Source organism: Protomyctophum parallelum, assembly GCF_964188405.1.
Source record: "Protomyctophum parallelum genome assembly, chromosome: 7".
Lineage (NCBI taxonomy): Eukaryota > Metazoa > Chordata > Actinopteri > Myctophiformes > Myctophidae > Protomyctophum > Protomyctophum parallelum.
The window spans coordinates 37,992,427-38,012,375 of record NC_139705.1 but is presented as its reverse complement, the minus strand read 5'-3'; the positions used below and the strand labels follow the sequence as shown (position 1 = coordinate 38,012,375).

The 19,949-nt window shown below is 45.0% G+C and overlaps 1 protein-coding gene across 2 annotated transcripts in view; it reads right to left on the bottom strand.

Annotated features, from left to right (window-relative positions):
* The window catches only part of LOC310862443 (plexin-A1-like), a 313,564-nt gene extending 311,794 nt beyond the window's left edge, over window positions 1-1,770 (bottom strand). For both annotated transcript variants that reach the window (XM_083770355.1, XM_083770356.1), the window contains exon 1: window positions 781-1,770. In XM_083770355.1, coding sequence (XP_083626481.1) covers window positions 781-1,656 — 876 coding nt within the window. In that variant the 5' untranslated portion in view covers window positions 1,657-1,770. The remainder of the gene's footprint in view (window positions 1-780) is intronic.
* Window positions 1,771-19,949: the final 18,179 nt, after the last annotated feature.

Below are 19,949 nucleotides of genomic sequence, written 5' to 3'. Positions count from 1 at the left end.
CGGTATACAATATCTCCATAGTCATGATGTGATCAACACGGATCTGCAACATTTCCTATATTCCATCCTGATTGGCTAAGATTGGCTTCCAAAGCTCACTTGATTGGTCCGTTTCGAACAAAACACATTAATAAGACCTTGTGACAAAATAATAATTATATTTCTTTTTTCTTGGAAAGTAACCATTTTGGACATAGTAATCATTTTGGACCCTACAGCGACGAAATGCATATAGCACAATGTTAAACCCAAGTGAGGTTAGGATTAATCACCACTTAACAAATACATAATTCCTACCAGAAGAACGCCAGTGAGTCAAAGGGAGAATTCAGACCAAATAAAAGAAAGTGTAAGTATGTGATGATGATGATGTCAGAGACTTAAAAGGGAATTTCACTTTAGACATTCCAACCTCTTCTCCAGCTTTTGTGTGCCCCCCAGACAGATGCAATTAGTTATTTCATTATGTTAATTAATTAGAGTCTAAATTTCAGGCCTGTGTGTCCACATGTTGAAGTTGTGATGTACCAACATATTCCAAGTAAAATATTTCTAAAACTACAAAACATTTAAAATATTCATGTACACCCGCACGATTCCACAGTAGCTAAACATGTCAAAGTTTGAAGTTTCTAAGTGAAAGTGTGTAGGACTGGTAGCCAAACTTTGTAAGAGACGAAAAGTTTAAGATATCTAGAGTTGGCTGCCGCTGCAGCGAGCCCACAATTATGACCACACTCAATTTAATTCACCATAAGAAGAATGTTGGGAGTTGCTTACCGAGTTGATGCAGGCCAGTTCCTTGTTGAGGAGCCAGGGCAAGGAGAGCCGACCGTCTCCCTTGTAGCAGGACTGGATCCGATCCTTGATCTTCTCCTTGATCCTCTTCAGCGTGAACAGACACAGCGCCGTCTCCTTGGGGGGCTTGTCGCGGTTCTTCTGGCCCTGGGCGAACACGGTGAACAGCACCTCCTCGTGCTCCTGGAGGCCCAGGGAGCGTGCCAGCCGGGCGCCGGGCCGCGCCACGTAGGCGTCCTGCACCAGGCGGTACTCCACGCCGTCCATGGTGCAGCCCACGGGGAACTCCACGTACGAGTAGAACTTGGGGTCGTCCACGCACAGCCGCACGATCTTGGAGGTGAAGAACTGCTCGCCGGCCGAGTCGGGCGACGTCAGCTGCGTGTCGAGCTGCAGCGTCAGGTAGTAGACGAACTGCTCGCTGTGGAAGCCGTGCACGTAGTAGATGTCGAACGCCGGGAACTTGGACAGCGTGTCCGACGGGATCTTGAGCTGCGACGACACAAACTCATCCTGGTACACGAAGCTGAACATCTCTGCGTTCTCCTCGTTGGACGTGAGCCGGCGGCTCGACAGCGTGGGGAAGTACTCCGACTTGCCCTCGATAGGCGTGCCCACGAACAGCTTGCCGCCGGCGCCGCCGACCCCGAAGAGGTCCGGCGGGATTACCACGCCAGACATGGTGCCCGCCTCGGCCACGCCAGACAGGTAGTGCTCCTTGCGGTGGTGCGGCTCGCCCAGCTTGAACAGGTCGTCCAGTCGGAGGAACTGGCAGATGCCCTGCGACGTGCTGCCGCACGCGATCAGCCGGTTGTGGCCAGCGTCCAGCAGCAGAAGCTTGTTGACGTTGGCGGTCATGGCCAGCTCCAGCGGGCAGGACTGGACGCCTGGCGGCGGGTAGCAGCGGGGGTTGTCCGACACGGGGCCCGTCACGTGGCTCCGCAGCTTGGTCAGGTTCTCCGACAGCTTGTAGATCCAGTTGACGGCGCCCAGGTACACCTCCCCGCTGAGGTTGTGCACCACCAGGTGCGTGAGGCCTCCCTCTGGCGGGGAGAAGGAGAGGAACGGGGGCGGCGTTGGGGCGGGCGGGGGAGGGGTGGCGGCCAGGGAGAGGGTGAGGAAGAGGAGAGGGAGGAGGAAGGGCGGGAGGGGGCAGGAGGGCATGGTGGTTAAAGGGGAGGGGAGGAGCGGATGGGGGGGGTGTTTATGTGTGTGTGTGCGTGTTAGTGAGCAGGTTCCAGAGAGCAACGAGAAGGCCGCCAAAACGCGATGCTCCTCGCTCCTCTTGTCTGTTATCCGTGCTGTCTTTTCCCCTCGTTGAGGTTTATAACGTCATCTCCTGCAGCCTCCTATAGCAGCTCTGCAACACAAGGGGAGAAGAAGATTATTAGAACCATTTACCAAGTCAGAGACATAATCGTCGATATTCTCGAGGAATTATTGTGAGTCATTTTAAAGATTTGATAACAAATAAAGAGGAATGGAAGCCCCTTGGTTTGTTTATTTATTTTAAAGTAACAAAGTCGCTGGGCTGCGGTTCATTCAATGTGGTCTCTCTTAAATCCCCAAAAACTAATTTGGGCTCCGTGGCTTCTGGTTTATTGACCAGTAGTGACGGCAGAGTGCATCTTTTACACATCATTCCTTTACCTATTGATTGTCTGGAAGTGTTAAACACATACACTTCAACGTGCACCAGCATATATAATGCAGGCACGCACGCACACACACGCACACACACACACACACTTCAACGTGCACCAGCATATATAATGCAGGCACGCACACACACACACACACACACACACACACACACACACACACACACACACACACACACACACACACACACACAGTAGTGATAGCAGGTAAACATACATACATTAACAGTATAGGCTTCAGGGATATTTACTATAGAAACAGAACACATTCTAATTCTATCGATACCGACTCAGAGAGAGAGAGAGAGAGAGAGAGTGTGTGTCATTGTAAGCACTAATGGACTTTGACCATGATAAGAGTCCGTCGTCCAGCTGTGAAATATGTGCATGAGGTCTTTCTCACACTTTCCTCAGGCCTTTCCGTGCCCACAATTCACATAGCTTTGCCATGTTAAAACCAGAGCATGACAAGCGAAGGTCTGAAGTGTCGTTAAAATAAAAACAAACAAAACACGGACGGAGGACGTTTATATGCAGGTACAAACAAACACACAGCTCACTGGAGATTCATGACGCTTTCAAGAAATAATTTACTCAGAAAAAAAAATCGTTTAGGAAAGTGCTGTAACTAAGTCTTGGTCGGCTAAGACCAAACCGACCGATTAATCAACCATTAGCGTACGGTCCTAATGTGATGTCATCATATTCACCTCAAATTTATTAGACACACTCAGAGAGAGAGAGAGAGAGAGAGAGAGAGGACCCCACCTGCATTCAGAAGACACCACCCTACAGCCTTAAGGCCCCCCCTGCCCCACTCGGAGGTCACGCCAGCGCACCACAGGCAGGCCCAGGCCCACCCCCCCCCCCCCCCCCCCCGCCCCCACCACCACCACATACTACACATACCCACCACCAACCACGCACATGCAAGCACCACCAACGAACACACTTATGCCCAATCTCTGAAAACAATCACACATGGAAGAATCACACCCTATGAGCACAACATGCATAATGAGTTCATCAACATGCTCAGTGAGCTTTACACCTACTGGTTCCAGTCCAAAACTACTACTGGAATACAATTCCAAAATGGATTATAAACCTTATAGACTCAGTGAACACAGTCTTACAATTGAGAAATTCCACCGACAGACCTAGCTCCCAAGAGAAGACAGACTATGCACCCTGCACTGCACACACAACCAGGTAGAGTACTGAGCTACACTTCCTAACCGCCTGACCACTGTACCAAGACATCAGAGACACATACTGTCCACTGTACCAAGACATCAGAGACACATACTGTCCACTGTACCAAGACATCAGAGACACATACTGTCCACTGTACCAAGACATCAGAGACACATACTGTCCACTGTACCAAGACATCAGAGACACATACTGTCCACTGTACCAAGACATCAGAGACACATACTGTCCACTGTACCAAGACATCAGAGACACATACTGTCCACTGTACCAAGACATCAGAGACACATACTGTCCACTGTACCAAGACATCAGAGTCACATACTGTCCACTGTACTAAGACATCAAAGACACATTCTGTCCACTGTACCAAGACATCAAAGACACATTCTGTCCACTGTACCAAGACATCAAAGACACATACTGTCCACTGTACCAAGACATCAAAGACATATACTGTCCACTGTACCAAGACATCAGAGACACATACTGTCCACTGTACCAAGACATCAGAGACACATACTGTCCACTGTACCAAGACATCAAAGACACATTCTGTCCACTGTACCAAGACATCAGAGACACATACTGTCCACTGTACCAAGACATCAGAGACACATACTGTCCACTGTACCAAGACATCAGACACATACTGTCCACTGTACCAAGACATCAGAGACACATATTGTCCACTGTACCAAGACATCAAAGACACATTCTGTCCACTGTACCAAGACATCAGAGACACATACTGTCCACTGTACCAAGACATCAGAGACACATACTGTCCACTGTACCAAGACATCAGAGACACATACTGTCCACTGTACCAAGACATCAGAGACACATACTCTCTGTCCACTAGTGCCAATAAAGCTCCTTTGAATTTAAATTGAATTGGAAGAGAGATTGAGATTAAGGTGAGACGGGGTGAGAAGGGTTAGAGAGAGAGAGAGAGAGAGAGAGAGAGATGGAGGAAGGAAGAGAGAGATAAAGAGAGAGAGATGGAGGAACAGAGAGAGAAAGAGAGAGAGAGAGATGGAGGAACAGAGCAAATCACTTTCACACGAATCACACCAAGTCAATGTCAGCCACAAAGTGATGACTGCAGTGTAACACTTCATACTTCATACTGCAGTAGAGGGAGAGTCATCCGTCATCACAGCGCCCCCCACTGTTTACGTGCAAAATAACGGCTTAGCAATTCACTCCATCTAATGCAGCGGTTCTCAACCCTTTTAACTCATAGTTACAGACCTGTAAGGGTCCATTTGGAACCCTTTTGTTTTAACTCATAGTTACAGACCTGTAAGGGTCCATTTGGAACCCTTTTAACTCATAGTTACAGATCTGTAAGGGTCCATTTGGAACCCTTTTAACTCATAGCTACAGACCTGTAAGGGTCCATTTGGAACCCTTTTAACTCATAGCTACAGACCTGTAAGGGTCCATTTGGAACCCTTTTAACTCATAGTTACAGACCTGTAAGGGTCCATTTGGAACCCTTTTAACTCATAGCTACAGACCTGTAAGGGTCCATTTGGAACCCTTTTAACTCATAGCTACAGACCTGTAAGGGTCCATTTGGAACCCTTTTAACTCATAGTTACAGACCTGTAAGGGTCCATTTGGAACCCTTTTAACTCATAGTTACAGACCTGTAAGGGTACATTTGGAACCCTCTCGACGACGACGACCCCCCCCCCCCCCAAGGGTGCCTGAACCCCACTTTGAGAACCACTGATCTTAACGCACATTACAGGTTATACCCCATTTCTTGTTTTATTGCGGTTTGAACTGAAAATGTGCCACAGTGTGACGGGTTCTGAGCTTGGAGATCGGCTACTTTCGGTGCATGACACCGGTGTGCAAGACCAGTGCAACCAAGTAGAAGTCAGGTTGAAGGAAGGGGGAGGTTTTCGTTGACAACGTCACAAAAGTGGTTACTCAGGGTGGCTTTTACTCTCTCTCTCTTTTCTAAATTCACTGCATCTGTCTGTATATCTGACGCTGCCATTTGCTCTCTCTTGTCTCTCTGCCAGCTTGTCCAAGTATCTGTCTCTTCCTCTCCCCTTCTCTCTCTCTCTCTCACACTTGAGTTGGACTCAATAGTGTCTTTCATCTTGAGTTCAGCCATGATTACACATTACCAGATGACTGCGCTGTTGTCTGTCCCTGCAGGACAATACAGCCACTGTCCCCCCACACACACACACACACACACATTACGCATCAGTACAGACATCCCCCCCCCACCACACACACACACACACACACAGTTTCACAGGCACAGACACTCAAGCACACGGACACACAAACAGGCTTGCATCCAATTACACAGACACATGGTTGGTCACACCCGAACACAAAGTGTACCACCACTCATCTACATGCAGACACACAAGCGCACATTTGCACGTACAGTATACAATATTCATCCACATGCCACCGCCCACTTACACACACATAATCACACTCCCACACAAACTCTATGCCATGTTCATATACACAGACCAGTGGATTAGAGACAAGACTTTACCATGCCTCCTCACACACACACACACACACACACACACATGAATATTACTACTACTACACACACACACGCCTACAGCCCTACACACACACGCACACACACACACACACACACACACACACACACACACACACACACACACACACACACACACACACACACACACACACACACACACACACACACACACACACACACACACACACACACACACACACACACACACACACACAGTCTCTATTTTTACCTCTATCTTGCAGCTATATAAACAGAAGTTAAATGTCATGAGACACATTATGTACATTGTGCAGTCCGTCTATACGGTACATTCCTTGATGCAGAGTGCCAAACAGGGAGGCATTGGGTCCCATTTTTACAGTCTTTGGTATAACCTGGCCGGGGATTGAACCCCGACCTTCCAGTTTCAGGACAGACACTAACCACGTCACAAGGCCACTGAGCTGGTCAAATGTAGCCTAGTTATTAACAACAGCTTGAACACATACAGTACAGTGTATGTGCAGAAGCATAATTGGCTTGATGGATAACAAGCGTTAGCTGAATACACACACGCACGCGTGCCATGTGCGCACACACGTGCGCACACACTCACACGCAATTCAAAGGGCTTTATTGGCATGAGCAAACATGCGTTTACATTGCCAAAGCAGAAAGCACAATACAACAATACAATCAAAACGAAGATTACGTATATTTGAAAGTCAGAATCTTCAATACAGTAGATCACAATAGCGGTGGTCCACAGGTTGCTCTTATAGTAAGGATGGTGGTACATGGGTCAAAATCAGTTGAAAACCCCTGTTTTACTTTTAAAGGGATTCAGGGAAACACTTGATTTTATTTCCTTTGTGTCAATTTGTTCCACAGTTCCGAATAGGAATGGCCCAAACGGGCACTGCATTAGTGGCTATTAAATATTAATGACTGAATGAGTGAATACGTACACTCTTGGGACATGATATTTAGTTTAAAACACGCATGCACAGATTGTATCTATACAGGAATGTCCAGATACACTGAACTCAACATTCAATACAGTACATTATGTACGACAGCGATGCTGGCCACACTAGTGGGCTGTGAGGATATTGCAAGTGGGTCCCCAAATAATTGGCAGAACAATCTGGGCCCTGATCCAGAAAAGGTTGTGAACCAATATGCACACTAAACGAAAACTAGCATGCACGCACCAACGCACACTGTAAAGACACACTGCTTTGACCAGACTGTAAACACACGCACACGCACACACGCGCGCGCGCGCACACACACACACACTGTAAACCACACACTCTCTAAACACACTCTTGACTAAACACAGTCAAGCAAAATACACTTAAAGATGCATCTAGTCTACTTGGTATTTTTAACATCGTTCCACTGTTTCAACATCTCTCGTCGTCGTGCGCCGGTCAGTAGCCGACATGAATTATAGATAAATGCAAAAATCTCTACATTACACAATTTGTGGAGAAATGTACGCTGCTAGTTTGCTGCCAAATCACGTTTTATTGCTCTGCAGCTGCATCTATATTCATAACCACTTCCCCCTGAGGGATCCTTGCAACACCTCGTCTTATCTCATCTTATCTTATCGCTTCATCTCAGAGCATCCAACTGCTTCTTCAACACATCCTCACAATAATCTCTTTATGTTATTAAACCTGATCTATCTCACCTCACCTCACCTCAGAAGTCACGTCGTTACCACACACTTTTTTTTGGGCCATGTTTTTTATAGATTTTTTATTTATTTTTTACGCCCCCCCGAGCACTTAGTTACTCGATCACTGGTGTCGTACACCAGACATAATACAATCTACAAGCAAACAAGCAATGTCATGCAATGTCTCGACTTGTAGATCGGCTAAAAGTTACATACATACACACACACACACACACACACACACACACACACACACACACACACACACACACACACGTACGTACGTGCAACCATAAAACAACCATTCATTTTGTGAGGACAAAGACAATTGCCTTCACAATATTGTAGCAATAAAAGTTAGTACAGCCCCACACACACACACGACAGTAGCCTATATTGTTCTGGTCGGTAACTTTTCAGGAGTCTTTTAAAGGACAATTGGACAAACAGTGGCTTAAAAAACAACCAGTCTTGTGATCACAGTCCACAATAGACTTGGCCTACCCTAGCAATTAGTTTTAATCTTTTCTTATTTTCTCTTTTTACTGTGTTCGAAATGCATTGTAAGACAATTGCCTTCACAATATTGTAGCAATAAAAGTAAGTACAGCCCCCCCCCACACACACACACACACACACACACACACACACACACGACAGTAGCCTATATTGTTGTAGTCGGTAACTTTTCAGGAGTCAAATTGAAAAGCTTTTAAAGGACAATTGAAACAGTGGCTTAAAAAACAACCAGTCTTGTGATCACAGTCCACAATAGACTTGGCCTACACTAGCAATTAGTTTTAATCTTTTCTTATTTGCATTATGTTTTTGTATGCTGTCCTCTCATGTCTTGTTATGTCAGTATTATTTAGTATTCAATGTCCGGGGACTACGGATGGAAATTAGCATCTGCTAAATCCGGTGAATTTACGCTACATTTTTAATGTAATGTTCATTAATATACCTACTCTGTCCCGTCCAAATAAACAAATAAAGTAAAGTAGCCAATCTACAAGCTCAAACCTTTTGTGTGACAATGAATGTGGTATGACAAAGTAGGCCATTCATTTACAGAATGAAATCCCCCAAAAAAACTAAAGTAAAAGTTTAAAATATGGAGATAAGAGGTAAGGATATATTGTACAGTAAAGGTGACGCGAGGCGAGCAGAGAGGAGGCCGAAGGCACAAACACTTGAATGAGATGAGCCTCCTATCAGGAATTCATTCTCCTGTGGCGGAACATTGACAGGAACTAATATGCCAGAGAGTATTCCTCTCACACACACACGTGCGCGTGCACGCACACACACACCCTCCTCTCCTTTTCTCACTTGGCTTCCAACAGGCTTCTGGAGGGAGAGAGAGAGAGATGGAGAGAGAGATAGATGGGGGATTGGCAGGAGGGGAGCAATTTAAGAAGTGCTCACGACCTGTTGTGACATTACAATGAGTCAGTGTTTACAAAAGTAGCTCTCAACCGCAGACGTGATATGAACTCCATAGATGGATGGATGGATGGATGGATGGATGGATGGATGGACGGACGGACGGACGGACGGACGGACGGACGGACGGACGGACGGACGGACGGACAGACAGAAATTATACAACAGGTCGTTTCGAGGAAGCAATCTGATTGGTTGAAACAGTCTTCTAGCTGTGCTTCAAACCAGCATCATCATCTAATTAAAACAAATAATTCAGCCTTGTTGTTCTCCCATGCAGAGCACAGCATGCAGACTTGTGGCTAGGCTAGCTAGTTTCTTGGAACATTTGTGGTTGTAGTGGTTACATCGGTCATTAAAAAAATTAGATTTATTTTGGCGACTATCTTAGTTTTAAGGGTAAGTGTATAATCGCAATATTACACGAGAGGGTGTGTGTTACTGGTGAATATGTTCAACAAAAATAGAATAGGGATTCTGAGGTTCAAGTGGTTAATGGCTATCAGCAGCACAATTGATTTCATAAAAATGTTGCATTTAAACTATTTCTGAGTATGTGGCATGAACGCACCCTAGACAACATACTACTGTACTATACTGTACAGTGTGGAAGAGTAATTAGACTGCAAAGAAAACAAGGAATGTGCTTCAAAGTAACTAGGATAGCAGGGAGACGTCAAACCTAGCATCTATCTAAATGACATACAGTAACTAGCATCTATGTAAATTAGACACACCCAGCATCTATATAAATAATATAACAAGCAGTGTAATCACCATCAATCAAGTAATACCACTTGCAGTAGCATTTATCTAAATAATATCTCAAATAAAACGGCAAGAAGGAACCAGACACTATGATAAACAGGGAGTGCTACTATAGTGGGCGAGGTGTAGTCTGGAGAAGAGGTGAGTTTCCAGACTGTGGCAGAGAATTGGGAAGGAGTTTGCGGGGGGGGGGGGGGGGGGGGGGGATGGGGGAGGGGGAGGGGAGGTTAGAGGTTATTCCACAGCTTGGGAGCCATTGAGGTACAGTATAAAGAGTATAGGACATGTGGAGTGTTGGCCGTAGGGTGGCATAGGGAATGTTGGGGACAGATGTCTTGCGTTGGCTCATACTAAGTGTGTTGGAAGGGGTGTACGGGTTGAACGTGCCATGGCGGCATTGTGGTTCTGGTTCATCACCATCGTGTTTTATTTATTTTTTAATTGGAAGCGAACACAACAGCAGCCGGCAGGAGCCTAGCGGAGCGGGAGGAGAAGTGGGGACATTTTTGGAAGGTTGAAGAGCACGGCATGCTGCAGCATTCTGGATCAGTCGTAGCGGTTTCGGGGAGCAACACAGTTAGACCAGCGTGGTCTGCAGGATCGCTGGAGTCGTATTTGCCAAACAACCCAACCAGACAAGCAAGCATGCACACACGGAACACGTCACATACTAAAACACCCCAGCCATTTGTGCGTCATGCACATACAAACACACACTGGGATTGGAGGGCTTGGCAAGTATAAAATAGGGCCTACATGTACCGTATTTAAAAAGAAATATATCCATGTGTCTTGAATATTCAATTAATTGAAACAGTAATTGATAGCGTAATTGCTAAGAAGGTAATCAACACGCACAGTCGCACACATGCACAGACACACACACACACACACACACACACACACACACACACACACACACACACACAGAAGCAGTTGGTCTGTAGGCTGACAGAGGCAGCTGGACCGCCAGCCGTTGAGAGAGTCATAAAGATGTGTTGTGAGTCTCATCCAATGACTGCAGGGACGTAATTACTTTATCATCAAGTCAAATGGTTGACTGTGAGAGGCAGCGTGTGTTCACTGCCTGCCTCGCTCCAAAAACCTGGTGGATGCAAATTTCACATCCTTTTCACATCACCTAGCCCTAAAGGTCACGTGCACGCATCCACCTGGGTGACGGCAGACTGCTGGGCGAGTGCTGGAACTTTGACATGGGGGGTCAGATCAACATATGGAATGAATTCTGTACTGGCCATATACAGTATGGAGCATGTTTTGGGTGTACAGGGTTTGATGAGGTCAGATTGAAAAGGAAGGACCAGAGCCATAGAGTAAGACAGAGTTACGAAAACTCTGTTCACTTCACATGGGGCCAGTCCAATGGCGGCTCTTCTACATAGACTTCTATTGAGAATGGGGACAACAAATAGGGACAAGTCCTGGACTGGAAGTAGGCAGAAATGCATTGGACCCAGGCAACAGCCCAGCTTTAATGATCTTAAATCCCTTTATTTTAGATAGTTTTGTAGTAATCGTACAACATAAACATTACAGAGACTTTAGTTGTCACTGTACAATACTTTAAAACAGTTGGCATGTTGCACACATGCCTAAAATTGCTCTTATTGTGCCGCCCTCGTTGAAAACAATGGATTTCAAACTCCAGCTTGTCCCTCTCCAGGCTGCATGAACAGTGCTCGAGGGCTCGGTTTCTGCCCCCTCAATATTGTAACTCTTCTATTAGATCTGGAAAGGATTGGTGGGGCAGATCAAAATATGGAATGTCAGAACAGGTCCACTCCATATATGGAGACGGAGGCGTGACCATATATGGAGGCCTGATGTCACGAGGCATGACCATTATGGAGGTGTGACGTGACACACGTAAATGCAGGTTTTCATAGTACATGTTATATTTTCATAAAAATCTTTGCCAATGACTTGCAATATCCTCACAGCCCACAGCAGGTACTTATATAGTAATAATGTATTACTATATAAGTACACAATAAACAGCAGCATACATATACAGTACCATATGCAAATAGCTCAGCTCAGAGAACGAGACTATTTTTGTTTCTGTTCAGCTCTCTACTATAGTGTCAGCTTCTGATGTAATTGATAATTGACTGATTGTTTTGCAAATCCACTGGATTGTTTGTTCATTGTATTACATGAACCCTCACGGCGTGGACTCCTCACTTGGAGGTGAGCCAGGAGGACACAGCAGCAGTGATAAGACACAGACATGTGTGTGTGGGGAGGAATTCATTGGCATAAGGAATGACTGCATTGGGGAGAAAGGGGGTAAAAAGCTAAAACACACCACAACTGGATAGACATCCACACTCCCATAGAATGGATGCTCCATCCCCCACACCCCCATAGAATGGAAATAAACAGGATGCTGGCAGTGTGTGACCAGGCCCTGATTCTTCAAGCGCACTTCTTTATGTGAAGTCCTGGTTATGAACTGGATCAACAAACAAAAGAGCTAATTTCTCTGATGACACACAAAAATATTAATAAAATAAGATAATCAATAGTTGCAAAATGCTACGGCACAAAGCCGACTGCAAAAACTAAAGGCCAACGCTAACATTACTATAAGTGAGACCTGTGTGTGTGTGTGCGTGTGCATGCGTGCACACCAATTAGATAATATATTAGTGTAACAATATACACACAAACACATCAACAAACAGTACCTTACAATCTACTTCAATCTGTTTCTTTCCCACACAATTTATTTATCTTTTTCCCTAGACCGTGAATCTGTGTGCGTGTGTGCGTGTGTGCATGCGTGCGTATCTTTTTCCCTAGACCGTGAATCTGTGTGCGTGCGTGTGTGCGTATCTTTTTCCCTAGACCGTGAATCTGTGTGCGTGCGTGCGTGCATATCTTTTTCCCTAGACCGTGAATCTGTTTGAGTGTGTGCGTGCGGGAAGGAGGCAGGGAGGCAGGGAGGGAGGGAGAGAAATGATTGATTTGTCTGTATGTAGGTGATAAGTTTTCAAATCAGCAACAGAAAAGCTGACATTTTCATTCATGTCAACCACAATCTGTCCATCTGAACAGGCCAAACAACACAGCGATGTGTAAACTACAGTCACACGCTCCACAGACAACTGTATAAACACACACACGCACACTGCTCCCAACAAAGAGCCTGTAGCAGGGAAGAACGCATGTTGCCACTGCCAGATCATTTGAGAAAACAACACGCACGAGCAAGTGTGTGTGTGTGTGTGTGTGTGTGTGTGTGTGTGTGTGTGTGTGTGTGTGTGTGTGTGTGTGTGTGTGTGTCACAGAGAGAGAGAGAGAGAGAGAGAGAGAGAGAGAGAGAGAGAGAGAGAGAGCCTGCATCATTTAGCCTGCAGCCCGAGTCATTTAGAAAGATTTGCAGTGCTTTTTCATAGAGGCTCTGAAACAGCACTCTTTATCAGGGATTCGGGAAGCTGGCGTAGATAATCGGAGATGACTCACAACTGCAATATGGTTATTTTATAGTTTAATAAGAGGAGATGAAGAGAGTAATTGAGGACAAAGAAAGGAAGACTGAGTGAGACGGCAGAGAGGGAGGGAGGGGACTCAGGGAGGGACTGACGCTTTGGAACCGCCATGCCAATAAGGCATGCCGTGTTTTATTGAGACAGACAGACAAGACAGACACTATAATATTGCATCTGCGACACGTTGTGAGCTTGTAGATCGGGCTATTTTCGTGGCACGACGCAACACGTCGCAGTACAAATCAGGCTTAAATGGTCCTTCTCCTGCGAGGTTAGTGAGCTAGCCAAGTCCATCCTTTTATATTTGCCCGGCCATCCTCTCTCATGGTGTGCAACATGAGACCTGTTTTATCGGCACAGTGCTGCAATAACAAGACACTATAAAACACTGAGGAGTTTAGTAGGACATTAGAACAATAATGGACCTTCTGAATGGGCTACCTTCAGTGGACATCCACACCCACCGCATGGCGCGCAGCCACACACACACACACACACACACACACACACACACACACACACACACACACACACACACACACACGCACACACAGTATGTATGTAATAGGAGCTGTGCTTCTGCAGGTGTGTCTTTTTTCCAGACTTAAGTCAACTTCACTAGCGGCTGTCTGGGTTCACCTGCTGTCACTGGGGTCTGTGTGACCCTTGTAAAGCTAACAAACAGCTACCGTACCTTCCAACCACAGCATTTTACTACCATGGTAAAACAAGCTTATCTCCCATTGCCAAGCATGAGGTTCAGAGGTGGAATTAGCTGTGGTGGTGGTGCAGAGACACAGGATGAAATAGGTTTTCCCTGACGGCATCCATTTAGACATTCGATCGCTGTTGTAATGTTATCACAGGTGTTAATACAATATAACTTATACAATTGGGGTGGATCTATTTGGTCTCACTGCTCTTCTATTGAGAGTGTGTCAAAGGTCATCATGTCTTACCTACGACAGGATCTGACACAGAATTTTCCTGGTGGTCAATATTAAATGTATCCCCCGAGCAAGCAGGCCAGTTCTATTAGATCAATGGTAAATTGAGCAGGAAACCCGGTTCGAATCTGGGGTAGAAGAGGAGATTATATAAGTAAAGTCATTGTTTTACTGGCATCAAACATAGTTAAAGTATGCATTATGCATAATGTCCCATTTCACTTTAAAACCGTTTTTAATACATTAAAAAAAAATACTCAGAAGCTTGAACTTCAAGGAGTTCCAAGAGGAGATTGTAGAGCAGCTACTGTATATATATTCCAAAATATCCTCCCCCCCCCTTCCCCCCCCCCCCCCCGGGATCCCAGGCACCAAATATTGTTGTATGGGGGGTCTGCGGCCAACCAAATCCATGTACCTTTTTGGGGGGTTCTTTGACATGAAGAAGGTTTGAGAAGCGACTGGCCTAATGAAATGCGTTATCAAAACGACTGTCCTTGAAACTCCTGGCCGCGTTACAGTGTTCATTTTTTTAAGCCCAATGTTGCATTTCATCATCCGTCCGTTATTACTGGTGCCGAGCACACACACACACACACACACACACACACACACACACACACACACACACACACACACACGCTCAGCTTCACAGCTGTCCAACGGTTTACCACCACAGAGTTAAATTCCACCTTCACCGCCTTCCCGTCTTCCTGCAGAGTGAGCACTAAATCAACTTTATGGACACTTCTACTCTGGCCTTACGTTTACAATCTGTCTCACCCGACACCCGGCCCTCTCTCAGGGTACACGCTCTAAAAATGAATTAAAAATGAATGTTGGGGGGCAGGGGGCTGGGGAATCAAGATGGATGCCACACCTTCCCCTTATATAAACATCATCAATACATGGCCGTTTAACAAGACGTCGTGGGTGAAGGTGAAATGGCTAGTATATCTCTCCACAGTACTGCTCCATAGGGACAATAATATAGAAAGCGGTGTGGTTCTCAGAGTGGGGTCCTTGACAGGGTTCCAGGGGGTCCCCAGGAAAATGGGGAACAGATACTTCCTGATACTGTACAGTACTTAAAGGTAATATATCGTATCTTTTTGGTTGTTAAAAATATCCGACACACAACACTCGATGGCACGTTAGGAACTATTGGCTATTTTCACTATCCAACTATAGATGCACCAAGTCTGTGTGTGTGTGTGTGTGTGTGTGTGTGTGTGTGTGTGTGTGTGTGTGTGTGTGTGTGTGTGTGTGTGTGTGTGTGTGTGTGTGTGTGTGTGTGTGTGTGTGTGTGTGTGTGCGTGCGTGTGTGCGTGCGTGCATTCACATGTGTGTGTGTCGCCTCTGCCCAGGCTCTGTCTGGACCTGATCTCCATATGATATGATATAGTACTTTATTGTCAGTTTACACTGAAATTTGTCTTGCGACCCAGCAGCCAAGTATGCAGAACACATATACACACATTTGACATAACACAAAGAACAAGACAATTTACATACATAAAGACATGAAAACAAGAGCAATATCCAACGCCTAGATTACCTATATTCTCCATACAACACATGCTTAGTTAGTATTAGAGGTGATATTCCTTGCTAACCTTAGGATGCTGTTATCATACGTGGATGTATAAATTCAAACATCCTACTACAGGCACATGCAGTTATGTGAACAATAGTCTGAAAATAAATTAATATAGTTAATATAGCATTAAAGTAAATTTTACCTTTTTAACCGTATCAGTTATATTTGAAAATAGCTATTACCTCACATTTTGCGATGTGAAAGAAAAGTTGTAATTTGGAGATACTGTACAATGTTTCTGCCGGACAGCAACATATTATTATCGGGCAGCAAAATATGTTTCAATGGCAAGGAAGAGTGGGTTGTTAATTAATAGTTAATTAGTAATTATATGGTTAATATGTGGATGAAAACAAGACAAAACATTCCAGAGAGAAGACCCCCACACACACACACACACACACACACACACACAGAATGACGACAAGTCTTCCACATTAACTCTCCCAGTGGTTTCTGCTGACTGTCTCTTCATGTGTAGAAGAAGTTCAAGGCCTTTTGTGTTGTTCCAAGAGTCAATTTAACAACCATGTATGGATATAAAGCAATTAAAATGTGTGTTTGTGTCAAGGCTTCAGACGCCACAGACGTTCCTCTAAGCAGAGAGAGCGTTGCAGTGCTAATAGTGCATAGTACCGGTAGTACACAGTATAACCCTTGAGTGTTACTTTCACATACAAATTGAATAATTTGTAAATAAATACACGAATAAATGGAACACACAAATAAATGGAACCTTACAGGTCCATTTACAGTACATCCATTTCCAACGATCACAAAACACCCTGCGCGCACACACACACACACACACACACACACACACACACACACACACACTTTCTAACACTAACACTAAATTCTTTTCGCTCCTATGCCACCAAAATGTGGAACGCCCTACCAACAGTCATTAAGACATGTGAATCCCTTGACTCCTTCAAAACCGCTCTCAAAGGGCACCTACGGATGGCTGCAATTCAAAACTGGCCTCTGTAAAATCTGAATCCCCCCCACCGCCCCCTTTCCCCTCACTGTATATGTATCTTTTCCCTTTTTGCTTCCTATATGATGAATTCCTGTTCTGTTCTTTAACTACATAGAAGTGTCTATTTGTATGTCTCTAAATGTTTTGATGAATTGAACAATGTGGACCCTGTTGTAAACAAGTGTAATGCTTAATTGGGTCGTCCACTCACAGTTAACAGTCTTTGTATTGAGTTTGTGCTTGAAATGTACTGTAATTCTACAAACTGTTAATAAATATTTCAATCAATCAATCAATCAAACACACACACACACACACACACACAAACACTAATACAACTTTCACGGAGCGACCAAATCTTGTCTGACCTTTTCAAACAGATATTGTGTCTGTGCTGCCTGCTTCAATGCAAGTAACACCACTAACATAATTACACCACTCTAATGAAAACACACAGAAAGTCTCACATTTACTTTCTCATTTACATAATGTTGTAAACATACTGTACACGGTTACCTTTATATGCACACACACGCCGCGCGTGGCTCTTATACGCGCATTTAAATCTCATGGTAAAGGCTGCATGTTTAATCTAAACGAAAATCACAACGCATCGCCTCACGGTCAGATGACAATGAACAACCACCGTTTATTTCATCCATCAACCCTAGGAATCTCTCTCTCTCTCGCTCTCTCTCTCAGTTGTGTAAACAGAATCAACTTGTCATTACAGAATTCATAATAACTCCCACTTCCACTTCCTTGAAACAGGGAACTACATACAGTATGCATACGCACACTCAAATCACCCCCCACCCCCTCCTCCCTCCCTCCCTCCTCCAGAACAGCTCCAACGTGACACATCTCATCAGATGTGGAGCTACGGTTCTGATTATGTTCCGTTACGAGTCTCAACAGGGGAGAACCCAGAGCGAGTGTTTGTTCGGAAAAGAGAGGGGGAGTACATTTAGGCGTCGCGCGGGCTCGCCGGTGATTGGCCGGACAGCTTGGATTGGCTTGCGGTGTCGGAGGTCTGGTTCAGATTAACGCCGCCGTCGAGGGAACTGACAGCATTCCAGTGCTGCAGCCTAGAGGAGGGGGAAGACTAGGAGCGCTGCGCACGCCGCACACACATGCAGCGTTGCCACATTGTGCAAGAGAAACAAGTCGCCAGGACTACCAAAACTAGCCCAAAAGAAGCAGCTGGTTTGGCCGCACTGACTCGAACCCTACTAGTACTTACATAAACTATTTGACAATAGCCGATCTACAAGCTCAAAGCACATCGGTGCATTTTCAAAAGCATCTTGAAATCATTTTGAAATATTTGGGAATATTTGTGAAACACTTTAGCAACACAAATCTAAAGTATTTTCTGATGGGGGTCTGCAGACATAACAAATGCATATAAACCTTGGCAAGACAATGTTTGGCAACCACTGGTGTAAACATTAGGAAGCATGACCAAATAAGCACCCCGCCAAAAAAACTAAAAACTAAACGCAACCCTCAGCTACTAATATAAGTGACCTTACAGAAAGTCTCTTATATTTCAGCCCAGCCTGGAGGGGAAAGCTTATGAGTGGTGCATGGCGCCTTTCTTTCTTCTGAGGGGAAAACTTCACAAGAGGGAAATGAAAGGGGGACGGAACCTCTTGCATGTGTGTGTGTGTGCGCGCTCATGCGTGCGTGCGTGTGTACGTGTGTGTGTGATCTACAAGCTCACAATGCATTGCTTGGCGAAGCATTGTGAGCTTCTAGATCTGCTATTTTTGACGTGCAATATGTCTTATGATTATGAAATAAGGATTGCCTTGTACTGCAGTCTCCAGTACATGTGTGTGTGTGTAATGCATTGCATATTAAAGTGTTTGAACAGTGTGTGTGTGTGTGTGTGTGTGTGTGTGTGTGTGTGTGTGTGTGTGTGTGTGTGTGTTTTTGTGCGTGCGTGCGTGCGTGCGTGGACACAAAATGTAGTAGTAGATGCACAACACATATTTTCATATTTTGTTTGTCTAAGCGTTTACCCCTGCAATTATCTACATAAACACTTTGTTTACCGCAATTCGATGTGGTTGACCAGCTCGTTACGTGATTAGTTTATGAATGTGGAGCTCATTAAATGTTTTATCGCTGAAATGTACATTAGGCCATATATCTAGACCAGTGGCTGTACACAGGCTAACCCTGAGAAATGAGGGTTCCAAGCGCACGCGCGTGTGTGTGTATGTGTGTATGTGAACTTTGGGAGTGTAACTCGTGCAACAAAGGGAGCTACAAGTTCAAATAAGGTCACACAGCCGACACACACACGCAAACATGTACAGTCGTGCACACACAGACACACACACAGTGTTATTCGCATACACACAAAATTCACAACATAAAATGGTAGACAGACATGAACACATGCGCAAATATGCCATGCACAGTCACACACACACACACACACACTCTTTAACAAGCCTCATACAGTGCCATCTGGACCTTACACACAACCGTGCACAGGCTAATCACTGAGACACACACACACACACACACACACACACACACACTGCTCTCGTATAGTGTATACACCCGTGTGTCACACCCAAGTGAGGGGCGCTCATCATGACGTAACATGTAGATACATCATCATGACGTAACATGTAGATACATCATCATGACGTAACATGTAGATACATCATGACGTAACATGTAGATACATCATCATGACGTAACATATCGATACATCATCATGACGTAACATATTGATACATAATCATGACGTAACATGTAGATACATCATGACGTA